The sequence below is a fragment of the Scardinius erythrophthalmus genome (assembly GCF_964197995.2).
Source record: "Scardinius erythrophthalmus genome assembly, chromosome: 15".
NCBI lineage: Eukaryota > Metazoa > Chordata > Actinopteri > Cypriniformes > Leuciscidae > Scardinius > Scardinius erythrophthalmus.
In genome coordinates this window covers 27,025,008-27,039,786 of record NC_138235.1, presented here as the reverse complement: position 1 = coordinate 27,039,786, position 14,779 = coordinate 27,025,008, and the positions used below count along the sequence as shown (strand labels likewise).

General features: G+C 36.0%; 1 protein-coding gene and 1 long non-coding RNA gene across 2 annotated transcripts in view; one reads left to right on the top strand and one right to left on the bottom strand.

The window, feature by feature from the left end:
* The window catches only part of hspg2 (heparan sulfate proteoglycan 2), a 111,900-nt gene that overhangs the window by 31,500 nt on the left and 65,621 nt on the right, over window positions 1-14,779 (top strand). Inside the window, 2 exon segments of the mRNA XM_081387286.1 lie at window positions 3,886-4,000; window positions 4,589-4,657. Of these exon segments, the coding sequence (XP_081243412.1) occupies window positions 3,886-4,000; window positions 4,589-4,657 (184 nt within the window).
* Window positions 8,114-10,241, bottom strand: LOC308702974. Its single transcript, XR_014031667.1, has 3 exons — window positions 8,966-10,241; window positions 8,580-8,685; window positions 8,114-8,426 (listed from the first exon to the last, which is right to left on the bottom strand). It is a non-coding gene; the product is annotated as an uncharacterized lncRNA (long non-coding RNA).

The following is a 14,779-nucleotide window of genomic DNA, read 5'->3' as shown; positions in this document are numbered from 1 at the left end:
AATTGCCATTTGTTTTGTCTACCATTCGTTGCTGAGCTCCTCCCAGTGAATTCGATTACATTATCCATGAAGGATGCGTGCAATGCTCCTTTCTAATTTGGCTAAAAAAAGGTATCTTAGCTTTTTGAAACTGAGCGTCAGAAGCACGAAAAAAATAGATTCCTGAGTCTGACTACGTCTTAGAACAGAGACCCAGACCGATTCACTTATACCTTTTGGTTCTGCTTTGATATGGCTAAAGGCAGTTCCATATCAAGCAAGGAAGTGCAATTATGATAAGAGAAGGGTAATGGAAGTTTTGCACTTCTGGCACTATAATATACTGTGAGTTGTTTTATGGAGGTTAGGAAGTTTGCCCTCCGTTCGGCCTGTGTTAAGCTGTGGTGTTCTGACTCAGATGGGGGTATAAAGTGCATATCTCAAGCTTTCACCTACTTACCGCTCTACAGTTTACATTCCATTTGTGTGTTTATAAAAACGTCATCCCCATTACGTCCATTAATTCCTTATGTAATACAGTGTGGCGAGTGTAGGTTTCAACTACTGTTATTTTTTGCCATTCTGAAGTATTGTATTCTATTCCATTTTAGTATCATTGAATTTTAGATAATGAGCAGTCAGGACTTCAATATATGCAACATGTTCGGAATACTGTTTGAGACTATGAAAATTTTTTTTTAATATATATATATATATATATATATATATATATATTGATTGTAAAGTAATTGTAGAGTTTATTCATTCTGAGTCATTTGCGGTAGCATACGTTACACAGCTGCACTCCAATGTGAACAAAACTAAAGTACTAAAATCCCTTTCTCACGCTGTGCTCGTAAGGCCTTGGAAATTGGACATGGGTCTGATTGGGGGTTGGAAATGCCAGAGAGGGGTGTGTGTGGGAGCGGATAAGCCTCCAATGCACTTCAGCAGTGCACATCTGTCCTTTCTAGTCATCATTATTACACTTTGGAAGTTGAGTGTGAGTCACTCATTAGCAGAAGAGTGGAAGTCCAAGCAAGCTGGCCATGACCATCATTCCATTTGTATCGTTCTGCTCTCTCTGCTTATCAATTGTCCATGTGCATAGATACGGTGAATTTGGTGTCTTGCCTTGTAAACTGCAGCTGGGTAAACCAGGCTTTCCTCCAGGCTCAAACATTTCTTGCAAAACTATGCGATCTGATGTTGCTTTTGTCTGTTTCTTTACCGTTCCTGAAAGAACAAACTCTTGGTATTGTGAATGGCATAATTGGAAAGTAAACAGTGAGATTCCTTTGACAGTGGAATGCAGTACGTGTATGTTTGCCTATGCTGTCATTTCCTTTGGCTATAGGTGAACTCAAGCCTTCTAAAAGAATTTGAAAAGTCTGTTGTCATTTACTCACCTTCATGTCTTTTGAAACCCGTTTGACGTGCAAGGACATTTCCATACAATGAGTAAATGGTGATCATGACTGTCAAGTAATATTTTTAATTACTGACAATTTCTTTCTAATCCTCACACAAAGCTGTCATGGCTCCAGAAGACACAAGTTGTATGGGCTACTTATAGCATGCTTTATTGTGCCCTCTTTCCTTTTGGAGGTATGAGTAAATGTAAAAGAGTAAAAGTTACCAATTCTTTTTACCTTGATACCTTATAACAATAGTCATTATAATCGTACTGTAGTGATTTTTCCTTTTAGCTAAGTTGTGTTTCATATTTGGAGAATTAAATTGACACATTCCCATTTACTAATTCTTCTCACCAGAAATATGCTACATTTATGGATGACAACAATGACAGAATGTCTCGTTTTGGGAGTACTCCATCCCAAGGGATAGGGAAGCAGGCAGTGATCACCAAAGGTTCGCTGAGCAGCTTCAATTGAAAGAATTTTGCCAGTCAGCGCGTTCCTTTTGAAAAAGCTCCAGGATTGTTGTTTTAGAGTGTTCAGTCAGGGGAGAAAGGATTTGGGGGGGAGATCAAGTTATTTATTTGCGGGAGCCATTTAAATGGGAACTGTGGCCATGATGGAGATGCAGGGAAATGGGAACTGGCGGGCTATGAAGACCGAAAATGCCAAATGTGGCATCTTGCCAAACACGTATACAAAAGTGAAGATGAGAACTGCGGTGCAGAAGGGATGATTGAATAAAATCATCAAAACTTTTGTTACTGAGCAAAGAAGAAGTGAATAAGCAGAAGACGCTGCTGGTTGTTTGGATGAGTTTCTGCAAACTATGCTAAACGTATCCGAAGAAGCCATGTATAATGTTTCTCTCATGTTTATTATGTTGTATGTTTTGTCTTGAGATACCCGTAGGCACCGTTTCATCAGTTTGATCATTCATACTTTTTTTATACATTAAAGGCATAGTTCACCCAAAAATGAAAATTGTCATTAATTACTCACCCTCATGTCGTTCCCAACCCGGAAGACTTTCGTTCATCTTCGAAACATCATCTAAAAGCTTTCTATCCCGCCATTGAATATCACAGCCTACGCAACTACCACTTTCAAGCCCCAGAAAGGTAGAGAAGACATACTACAATATGTCAAATATGACAATACATGCATCTCCAGTGGTTTAAACTCAATTTTATGAAGCGACGTGAGTGCTTTGTTTGTGCAAAAAAGCATAATTTACCACTTTATTTACAAAATATTAATCTCCAATGCGCTTTCACGCAACAACGTTTGCTCTTGCGTCAACACATCACGCATGCACTGCGTCGCGGTGCACTCGTGAACGTGAGTTAGAGATTAATATTTTGTAAATAAAGTGGTAAATGATGGGGGTTTATTTTGCGCAAACAAAGCACTCATAAAATTGAGGTTAAACCACCGGAGTCACGTGGATTAATATAAAATAACAGTTTCCTTTTTTGAATACATTAAAACAATTATTTTATTCCTGTCTTGTCAAAGCTGAATTTGAGAAATTATTCTAATATGCTCATTTGGTACAAAAAACAAGAAATATTTCTTATTATAATCAAAGTTGAAAACGGTTGTTTTGATTTAATATTTTTGTGGAAACTTATACATTTTCAGGATTCTCTGATAGTTAGAAAGTTCAAAAGAACATCTTTTGTAACATTATACGTGTCTTCACTTTTGGCCAATTCAATGCGTACTTAATAAGTTACGAATAAAAGTATTAATTTCTTTTTTTTTTATCTTACTGACACCAAACCTTTAACGATATTATGTATATGCATTTTTAAATTGCATTCTCTCAAGTTTGAGAGCCAATTAATGACAAGTTAACTTCTTTCTTTGACTAGAATGGTGCAAATCTTGTATTTAGTGTTAAATACAAGCAATACAAACAATATTAAACATATAAGGATAATACAAATCAGATGTTTGTTTGTGAAATCCTGATGTACTCTTTTGCTGTGTAACATTCTGTAGTTTTATAATAATTACAAGATGTTTCAAATATGCTTTTATCAAAGACTAGAGTTATGTCTGTCATTTTTTAATGACCTCTCATGGGTTTGACATTAATCTCTGCATGATAAAGTATTTTGTGTGTTAATGGGTTAGGGTGTTACCATGGAGGTAAAAGGCGATCACCTAGATCTTTGTCTAACAATTTCATGTTGGAAATTTACCGTGATGTTTTAATGCAAATACAGTGACTTTGCGACATTTTGAAGTGAGACTGCAGTGTCTAAATACTTTTTAGGGCAGCTGTTTACAATAATTTCATGTCTCTGTGATAGACAAGATATGCATTTTTTTGCATGCACAGCACAAAGATATGACATTTATCTCTTCTACCTTCAGTGGAGCCAGAAGGCATTGTGTTTGCACCTCTTATAACTCGGGTTGTGTTTTGGAGATGCTCATTTCAATCCCATAATTGTGGTTTCATTTGTTTTGACTACAGGTGGCTCAGAGTTCTAAAGTGTGGGATGAGGTGCCCTTTCCAGAGGATTTAGAGGAGGAAAACAAGCGGCCGGGAGGATATGTGGATGATGAGGAGGGCTATGATCCTTCAGGAGGTGAGACTCTCTGAATGCTATTGCTGAGTACCTATAATGAAGGAATAGAAATGTTCATTATGCCTGACTCCTTTTAACCAAGAACAAAAGTATTAAATTGCATAAATGCAAAACTGCATATTCTCATATGTTATAATTGTTTAAAAAGAAATTAAATTTTATTCAACAAGGACACATTAAATTGATAAAAAGTGACAAAGACATTTATAATGTGACACTGAAGACTTGAGTAATGCCGCTGAAAATTCAGGATTCAGATTGCCACCACAGGAATAAATGACATTTGAAAATATATTCAAATAGACACACACACACACACACAAAATCGTATTAACCCCACATTTTTTAATGCTATTACATATTCAAAAAAACATCTAAAACTAGTTGACCTCACTGATTAACTAGTTGGTTGTTGGATGACTAGTTGTCTTTCGTGATTCATCCCTACACACACTTCAGAAAGCTTAGCTCACGTACAGTAGAATGCAGGCTAGCATAGCTAGAAGTTTTAAGTGTTTTGCCATGATTCTTGGTATTTTTTGTGTTTAACTAAAAATAAAAAAGAATTTCTTCTTTTTTTTCTTTCAGATATCAGTGGAGAAGAGGATGGAAGCACTCCTGAGCCGAGTACGGTTGATCCAGGCACGCTTATGACAAGTGAGAATATGTTTTTTTTTTTATGGAGAGGAAGTATTACGACATGACAATAGTCACACATTTCATATCAGTGTGATAAAAGAGATGCCTCAACAGATCTTGCTGTAAAAGTTGAAAGCATTTTAATCATCTTCTGAGGCATTATATAGAGTTGTTGCGTCTGCTGAATAGTGTCTCAGTCACATCCTGTCACCAGCCTTTGCTCACAGTGATGAGACGGCATCGTCATCACAACAAAGGCCTTAGATTTGTGCCAGAGATCCAAACAATACTAATTTCTCCTTTCATCGGATGAGATGCAGAGGTGTAAACATAACAGCACACAATGGAAGTCAGTATAAGAAATAGCGCGATACAAACTGATTGATTCCCTCACGTCTATGTTTAATTCTCGCTTTTCATGATCTGTTAACATTTAACACATTTTTCTTCTCTTTGAGTTTTAGTTTATAAGGGTACGTAAATGGTATTCTTTTGTCACTGTTTTACAGAATTTCTGTGTAGAATATTTCATAAAGTGGGGTCAAAATTTTTAAGACCACATTGAAAATATTTGATTCAAAATCTAATATAAACCTGGAAATATACAATTATTATATAATTTAAGATTCTGTAAAATTTAAAATGAAGAAAGATTACATTATCATTCAAACGTTTGGGGTCAGTCAGATTAAATAAAGTTAATTAATACTTTTATCCAGTTAGGATGCATTAAATAATTCAAAAAGTGACAGTAAAGTCATTGTTACAAATGTCGAGTTGAAATAATTGCTGTTCTTTTAATTTGATTATTAAAATCATTTAGTATAAAAATCCCCACAAAAATATAGCACCTCAACTGTTTTTAGGATTGATGAAAATAATGACTGTTTCTTGAGCAGCAAATCAGCATATTAGAATTATTTCGGAAGGATCATGTGACTGAAAACTGGAGTAATGATGCTGAAAATTCAGCTTTGCCATCACAAGAATAAATTACACTTTAAAATATATTGAGAAATAAATGTTATTTGAAATTTTAATGATATTTCACAATGTGTCTGTTTTTATTTTATTTTTAATCAAATAAATTCAGCCTTGGTTAACAAGATAGGGGGAAATCCTAAATGCTAAGAAATTGTGAAATTCGTGTACATTTGTAATTGAACTTTCCACTCAGATTGTTATGCTAATAATACAATTAAATTTGAACAATTCTGTAATAATTAATCTCAGACTTTTGATAACCACTAGTTTCATTAGTTTAATTTCTTGTGTTGTGTGGCATCCAGCCACATTTTGAAAACAGACCTTGCACAATTTAGATACCACATGCCGAAAGTGTCTCAGCCACAGGGTCAGACTTCTGCTTTTTTCCCCCTTTCTAAACAATTCTATCTTTGGAATAACTTTTGCGTCTGTCCTTTTGGAGTCAGTCTGGGCTATTGTATTGCATGACATCATGGTGGAATGATTGTTTTGGTAGGAGCTCTGCAGTCCGACACTTGAGCTTTACCCCCAAAATAGCACTGCGTGCGCACCTCCACACAGATTAGGAAGGGATATTTCTGTTGTAGCTTTAGCGTATTCAGAAGATGGACTTCCAGAGGGTGACACTGTCAACTAAGAGGTGCCAGATCTAAACAGCTGAATGAGTCAACTCTTAAACATCACCTCTCTGAGACTCCAGTTTATGAAGTGACCACCTCCAGGCTTGAAATTCTCAATGCAAGCATGTAGTTTGGTAAATCTAGACACAAGTTTAGTAGAGTCGTCATTAGACATGTGCCGGTATTCGGTAATGCGATAAATCGCGGTAATGAATATGCACGATATTGTTATCGCGGGCACTTCAAAATACCGTGAAAAATAATACTTCCGAATTTTGATTTTTAGAACGCGCTTTATAGCTTATTTTCCATCAACCGCTTAAACAAACACTGCGTATTTATGCTGCGCGAAACACGTGCGCACTCTGATGTAAACAATCGTCACGTGTATAAGCATGCGGCCGTTGCGCACTTCTAGTCTAATGCAGAGCCATAGAGAGAGAAGAGTTGCGACACTCGTTGAACTCACTAGCGGGGTGGTCACGTGGTTCATGTAAGCCTGTAAAGTTCCACACACAGGTCGCGCTGTCATGTTCTTCTATCGGGACTGACAGCAGCGATTGCGAAATTTAATGGTAAATATAAATAAAACACATACACAAGTCCTTGTTTGACTATTATTGCATATTTTTAAATGTCAGTTTTACATTTGGAGTGATAGGGTGACAACTGAAAGCTATATAGCCTATATACGGTAAGTATTACTTAGATACGTTTTGGAGGGAAAGCTTCACGTTCGTGTTAGCATCGGTAGAACAGAGAGGGATTAAGAAAGCAGGGTAGCTAGGGTGACCACCATCAAACAAACCAAATGTGGGACGATGTGGAACATTTTTCCAACACTAAAACATAAACCACCCCCGTGTTTCTGCACCCTTCAGACTGATTACCTTTATAGTTTTATTATTATTATTATATAATGTCTAACTTAATAAAAACATTTGAATTCTGCCTTTCAGCTGATAAAAATTCTTTGTTCTTCAGTCCTTTCCAGAAAACACCATTAGCCTACATCACAATGTAACATAACGTCTTTATTTGACATGTCATTTGAATTCAGCATCACTGAGCCCAAAGGCAGCGGCATCATGCAGATCACCATTTTATAAACAGATCTGACCAAGTCCAATTAAAATCCAACAAAGTAAACAATGAACAAATAAAATATAAAACAACATGAAATTAGATCATTGACAGTCTTATATATTAAGAATATATTAAACCAAAAACTTTCATATTTTTAGAAAGGATGTGAATTAAAACCACCACAACACGTTGATAAATTCTGTTGAATTAAATAGTTTAATTTAATTAATTATTAATTATTTAACATTATTTTATTTAATGTTTTCCTGACAGGAAACACGTGGAACGAATCACCGCTCCACATTTTGATTGACAGCTGTCACAACCTACTAGTGACGGTGTTTACTCCTTTCCTTTCAACCATTGTATAGGATTTTAAAAAAGGCTGTTGTATTTGTACTTCTGACGAAGCGCTGTTAAATAGCCTATAGGTGAAAAAATACACTGCAAAAAGAAGAAATAAAATGCTTTCTTAAAAAGGCAAAAGAATGCATGCACGTTTTCTTAATATAATAATTAAAAACCAATAGACGGATGAAAATGCGGGACATATTCTCAATATGCGGCGTGTGGGACAAGGGGTGAAAATGCTGTGCGGGACAACGCAAAGCAGGGCGGGTGGTCACCCTAAGAGTAGCTAGCAACAGTCCATTCAGCATTTAGTGTCCAGTCCTTTTCTTCTGATGAGGCATGAGTTGACCACAAACCAAGATAATTTTAAGACTAACCCATGCACAAAGTATCAAATTAATGTAAGAACAACAACTCATTACGCTTGGATGAATGAATGCAATAGTATTTTTTTTATTAAACAATGAGTGAGACAAGAAAAAGACAACAAGAAAAAGTGTGTGTGGTCATCAAGTTTATGAATTTCAGGAGAAGTTGAAGAACATCACAACCACTCTCTGTGATGTTCAATGGTGTCATGTTCATTGGTTACAACTAATATTTTATAGATCAGTGGTCATACCATGGTTTGCTGTGCAGCTTTTGGATGCTCCAATCCTTCTGAGAAGGGTTACCAAATTTATGGCTTCCCCAAAGACCAAGAGCGCAGGAAAAAATGGATGGCAATGGTCAGCCGTCAAAACCTGCAAATGACAGGGTCCAGCTACAGAAAACTATGTCATGTAAGAAATGTTCACACAGGTGACATCACTTACTAGCATTTCAAAGGGCATCATATTTGTAAATGTAGAGAATTATGACTTCTCAATGATATTTGAAGTACAATGGAAACTGACCTTACAAGCCTACCATACCATGCTGTGCCAACCATATTCATTCATCGGCCTAAGCCGAAGAGAAGGAAATCCCCTTCAGTGAGGGTGCCTCCAGCACCAATCAAAACTACAATGGACCACACATATTACAAAAAAATTAAATTCGGTATAGTACATGCAGCGAACAATATTCTCCATTTCATATAATTCAATGATTATTCATATTAGTAAACCCAGCTTCAAAACAACCAGTGGACAGGGATTCTCCGAGGATTTGCATACAAAATGTTAGGGGTGTAACAATATATCATGTCACAATATATTGCAAGACAAAAATGCAACAATATGTATCGTGGCTAGTTCACCCAAAATAAAAATTACCCTGTGAGAAAAAAATTGAACCTTACTGGTTGCCATGGATGTATTTGGCCTCTCCATTCCCGGCACACCGTCCACAGCCTCCAGTCTCCTCTCATTTCAGCAGCCATCGCCAGCACCAGCCGCCACCACATGCAGCAGAGCACAAATCAGTAGACAAGCGCTGTATTGTAGGTCAATGCGTTTCCCTACTCATAGAAGAAATTAGTCACACTGTTTAATAAACATTTTATTCAACCTTAATGATCCTATAGAAGATTTCAGGCAGTTTCTCTTTTTTTTTTAAATAAAATATTTTACAGTCTTTTATTTCACTTTGTGAAAAGTTTCTGGCTTTGTTCAGGCAAAGATGCACCTTACACTTTTCACAGTAGACATGTGAGAAGAGATTGTTGGTGCAGTGCTTGCATATGTCAGGTCTCCCATGTTGGAAAATGATCAATGCCACCCCATCTTACATAAAAAAAAAAAATCACACTGCAGCTTGGCCATGTATGGGATGTTGTTGGATTGATTTATTGAAAGAATACCCAAAATGTATTTTAAGATGGCATTTCAGGCATTAATTAAATCATCAAAATAGTGTGTGGTTGTATTGTGGTGGGAAATATGTAGATTTCATTACAGAAATGTTACATGAAAGTTCAGGGATAAAGCACCCATAAACCTGCAGTATCAAATTTGATACACGCATTTTTTGCTTGATTAAACTGTAATATAGATAATGAATTGTTAGGTAATTATGTATTGTTTCATTACAGAAACTATTCATTTGAAACAATTAGTAACAATAGAAATGTTATTCTTACTGTAACTTCTTGAAAACGAGCAAAGGTTTTCCTGCAAATCGCGTGTGGATGTTTTAATGACGGCGACCATATTAAATATATTAAAGGCCAAAAAAAAGCTTTTTAGGCCATGGGCCAAGTCTGTTATTCTCCTTTAGTTTTCGATTTGATAGATCTCCTCCAGGGAACTGGTTCATTTTTTATAATTAGCTATATAAATTGTTGTTGAGCACATTACTGCTTGTTTCCAACGTCAATTGTTGCACATTAAAAATATAACGTAGATATAATCTCGCTAGCTAACCACAAAATGTTAGCCGATTCAATCAGTCGTCTACCAAGATAAAAAAATATATAGAATTAAGTTTTGCATATACAAATAAGATAAGTATGCATCATAAAGGGCCTCTGATAAAATATAGACAGTGGACCATTCAACATTGTTAGTAATTTAATAAACTTACCTCAGAAGTTAGCCTACTCCACGGCCAGCAATGGAAATCTCCACGCGTTGAATGAATTGTTTCGAACTTCCGGGAACTTTACGAGGCTGCATACCCCGGAAGTAGGCGGCAAAAAGCTTTACAACGGAGTCCTATGGGAGTGTCGCCACTCTGTTTTCTCTACCACTCTGGTCTAATGTAAACAGTCATCACATGAAGAAGCAGCATGGTGGAAGGAGGAACGCCGCCGCCTACAGTCTATGGCCGCCGCCGATCTAACCGGATCCATCCCGCTTCTAAAAGCAGAGCTGCCAACTCGACGCATTCAGCGCGAGACTCTTCACACGCGACGACACATCCGTTTTCTCACGCAGAGAAAAATAGCGGAGCAAAGAGGACACGAAGACCGTCAAACAAGACAGAGCAGGTTACTTTTGATATGAAACAGGAGAACAATTGTGTCACAGAACGTTACATTTAAACAATTTAATGACCAGCAGCATGTTAGATGACTAAAACAAATAGATAAAGAAGAGTATTTTGCTGAATATGTGCACTGCAATTTTTTTTTACATATTTATTATATTTTTACTTGTGTCATTACATAATTGTTATTATAATGAAAACCACATTATATTTGATTTAATTAGTTATTTGTAACCTTTAATAATACCAGCTGATATAGGGCTCTATATGGTTTCATAGCATTGTGAGATATTTTTTTGAGAAAAAAATAACATGTGGGCTATCTAATATTTATCCAAAATTAGTCAATATTGAATCAAGATTTAAATCAAATCCCAAGTATTGAATTGAAATCGTTAAATTTGTGTTAAGCAATACAAACAGTATAGCCTACCAGTCATTGTACCATGTAATCATTGTAACATGTTGTCACTAAACTTAATAAAATTCAGTTTAGTTACCAAAATTTGGTATTGTTTTGACAATCACAATTACACCTTGTGATGCAAGTTTTATTTATTTTTTTACATCCCCCCCCAATCCATCTGTTTCTCATGTGCAATTAAAATATCGTGATAATACCGTATACCGTGATAAAAGATCACTCAATTAATCGCAGCATGAAAATGTGATACCGGCACATGCCTAGTCGTCATCCCTCTAAGCTTGAACTGGAGCATAATGTTGATCTGATGACCCACTAATGATATTTGAGGTTCAGCACGCCACATGAGCTTGGTTTGAAGTCAGGATGCTTTCATTTATGTGAGCATTTTTCTGATCACAGTGGAATTGGTAGATTCAATAAACATCTTTTAACAAAAATATCTGCCACATAATGTTTTAAGGCTGGATAGGCTGAGACTAGTCAGCCAGTTGTAATTCCCCTTCTAAAGGGGGAAGTTTATTCTCTAAAGCCATTTATAGATCCGGGCCTGACAGCACTTGGGAAAGAACATTTGACTTCCTGGACTGGAGTATTTGTGGATGTCTAACCTGTGCGCTCTTTTACGTGTCAACTAAGAGGTCTGTGTAACCACCTTTCCTTCCCTGTCACTGAAGAGAGTTCATATCCTGCAACTGTAGCACCTTTTACTCTGCATCCTGTTTTTCTGATGCATTTTCCATCCATACTTTCACATTGGGCGCCTGCACTAGAAATAGTTTTATACGTAAGCCTAAGTGGTCTTTACTAGCCTTAGGAAAGAAAAAATACACACACATATATATGTATATGTATATGTATGTATTTTTTCTTTCCTAAGGCTAATTCTAAGCCTTTTGATGTGGTCAATTGAAGTGGTTGTAGCTTCGTGGTCAGACAGCTGTGCTGGTAACCCAGAGGTTGTTGGTTTAAACCATAGAAGGGGTGATTTATGAACTCTAGAGTTTTTGGGGTCTGTCAACAATCTACCCGTGAGCAAGACACTTAACCCCAGGTTACTCCTGTCCCTGTAGTAAGGCATTTGTCAAATTACTAAAATGTGATCATTTCAAAACACATGATTGTGTCAAGCACTGGATAAGCAGCCCAAATAAATTATATCCGGCATCTTTTCTTTATCAGTCACAAACCCCCTTAGCATACAAGAAGACTCTTTAATCTGAGCCGCTTTATATTTGTTTGTCTGATAAAGCCTGATAAAGACATAGGATGTCTCCTCACCCTCTTTTGGCTCAACAGAACCTCAGAAGTTTCACAGGCCCTCATACAGACCCTGAACACAGGAGCTGAGGAGACAAAGTTTACCATAGCATACAGACAGTTGCTTTCAGAGAATGGCCAGGAGATAATTTTGAAATGTGGCCATGAGAAGGCTTATCTCAACACCTCCACATGGAATTTGAGTTTGATTGCAGTGCTGACTAGGTGAGAAGCTTGAAGGACCAACTTGTTAATTTGTTAAGTCATCTACCCATAAACATAATCTGAGGTGTTCTGGCAAGATGAAATCATAGTTGTAAAATGAAATCTAGTTAATATCGGTTTCTTAATTCATGTAAATGTTACATTTCTTTTGAAAGCTCTGGCTTACTCTGCTGTGTTGACATATATAATAATATATTAACCAAAACATTATTTCTATTTGAATATCTTTTTTTTTTTTTTTTTTTTTTTTTTTTACATGCATGCCACCAATACATTTCTATAAATGTTATATAAAATGTTATACGTGTTTAGAAAAAAAATTTTTTAAACAAAACTTTATTTTTGTTGATTTTATCCTTTGAACATTCTGCATGTTTATCATTTATCTAAATCCTATTACTGAAAAGTAAAATGGTTCCTTGCACACAAAGATTGAGGGCCACTTGTGCATGACTCTTGAGCTCTGCAAAAGTGAACAGATGTCAAAACATCTGATAAAAGATGCAGAAGTGTACAGGGTCCTAAAACCTTCCAGAAAAAAAGGCCACCCAGCTTTCCATTCCTGCCTGTCCTGGTCGTGCAGTTGATGTAATGTTGTGTGTCAGGGCTGCAAAGATGATAGTTATACAGCAGCATTGGGAGACGTGGAGGGGCAGCTGCGGTTATTTTGGTTTCCATGTTTTGAGGTCTCACCCTCTCAGAGGAGGCCATATACATTCTGTCAGAAAGAGAAAAGAGCAAGAATTGAGAAAATGAACAAAATGTGGTTCTTGACTGGTGGGTCCTGACCTAATAAGAGTCATAGGTCTGTTCTGATAGGATCATCATGGACAGCAATAAAAAAAATTATGTGTTTTGAATTGATTACACACACACACACACACACACACACACACACACACACACACACACACACACACACACACACACACACACACACACACACATAGATTTTGCCCTAAATTCTGATTTTGCCTAGAATTGAAAATTCTGTTTATTTACATTTACTCACATTTACATTTGTCTTTTATAAAAGATATTTTGAAGAATGTTGGTAATCAAACTGTTTTGCTCTTTAATATATCTAAATACCAATTCAGATGCAGCTTTTGAAAATCAAAATCATGGCCGTTGTAGCCTAAAAGTTTGTTTAATAAATTCTACGCTCAATCAAATAAAACATTTCTTTCTAAAGCTACTTTTTGTAATGCCCATTTATTGCTTTTCTCATTTAACACAATAATGACTTTACATTGTCTTTTGGGGGTAATTTCTCAGCCAAATTTGATGTGCGATTTAATTAATCAGCACATTATGTAAATAATTAGATTAAAAATTGTAATCGCTTGATAGCCCTAATATAGTAGTCAACATTGGAAGTGGATCAAAACCTTTCAAAGTTTACATGAATTTTGAGTATTCATGTATAATGTGTGTATATGTATATGTGTGTATATATATATATGTATGTGTATATATATATGTATATGTGTGTATATGTATGCATGTATGTATATAAATACTGTATATATATATGTATATATAAATATAAATATATATATATATATATATATATATTATATATATATATACTCATTTATGTTATGTTCATATAGTAATTTAATTCCATTTTACTTTTTATTTTGTTTTAAAGGGGTTGTATAATGCCCTTTTCACAAGATGTAAAATATTAGTCTTTGATATACCCAGAGTGTGTTTGTGAAGTTTTCGCTCAAAATACCCCACAGATATTTTTATGTAGCATGTTAAAAAATTGTTACATTTTTGAGAGTGAGCAAAAATGCACTGTTTTGTGTCTGTCCCTTTAAATGCAAATGAGCTGCTGCTCCCGGCATAGGGGGCGGAGCTTCAACAGCTTGCACTTACAAAGACATGCACTGAAATTTTCAAAAACTTTTAGCCTTTTATGTTCAAACCGGATTCAGACAATGATGGAGAGACTCAAGAAGAAGTGACAACATGTAGAATGCAACAGGATGTTTATGAATGGTTAGTTGATGAATTTATGTAGCTTATGTGTAGTTATCTTCTAGTCATTAGCATATTCTGTCTTTGATAATCTATAAATCGTGTTCCGGGGCGGGGTGTATGTAAATTTTAGGGTTGTTGATGTCACTAACCCGGGAGGAATGTCGTGTAGTCCCTACCAGCCGTTTGTTGTAGTCCTTAAAAAGTGATTTCTTTAAAAGCAAATATCTTCCTTTGCTGTGAACTTTGAGCATTGTAACTTTGCAGATGTTGTTAATGCTCAAACAG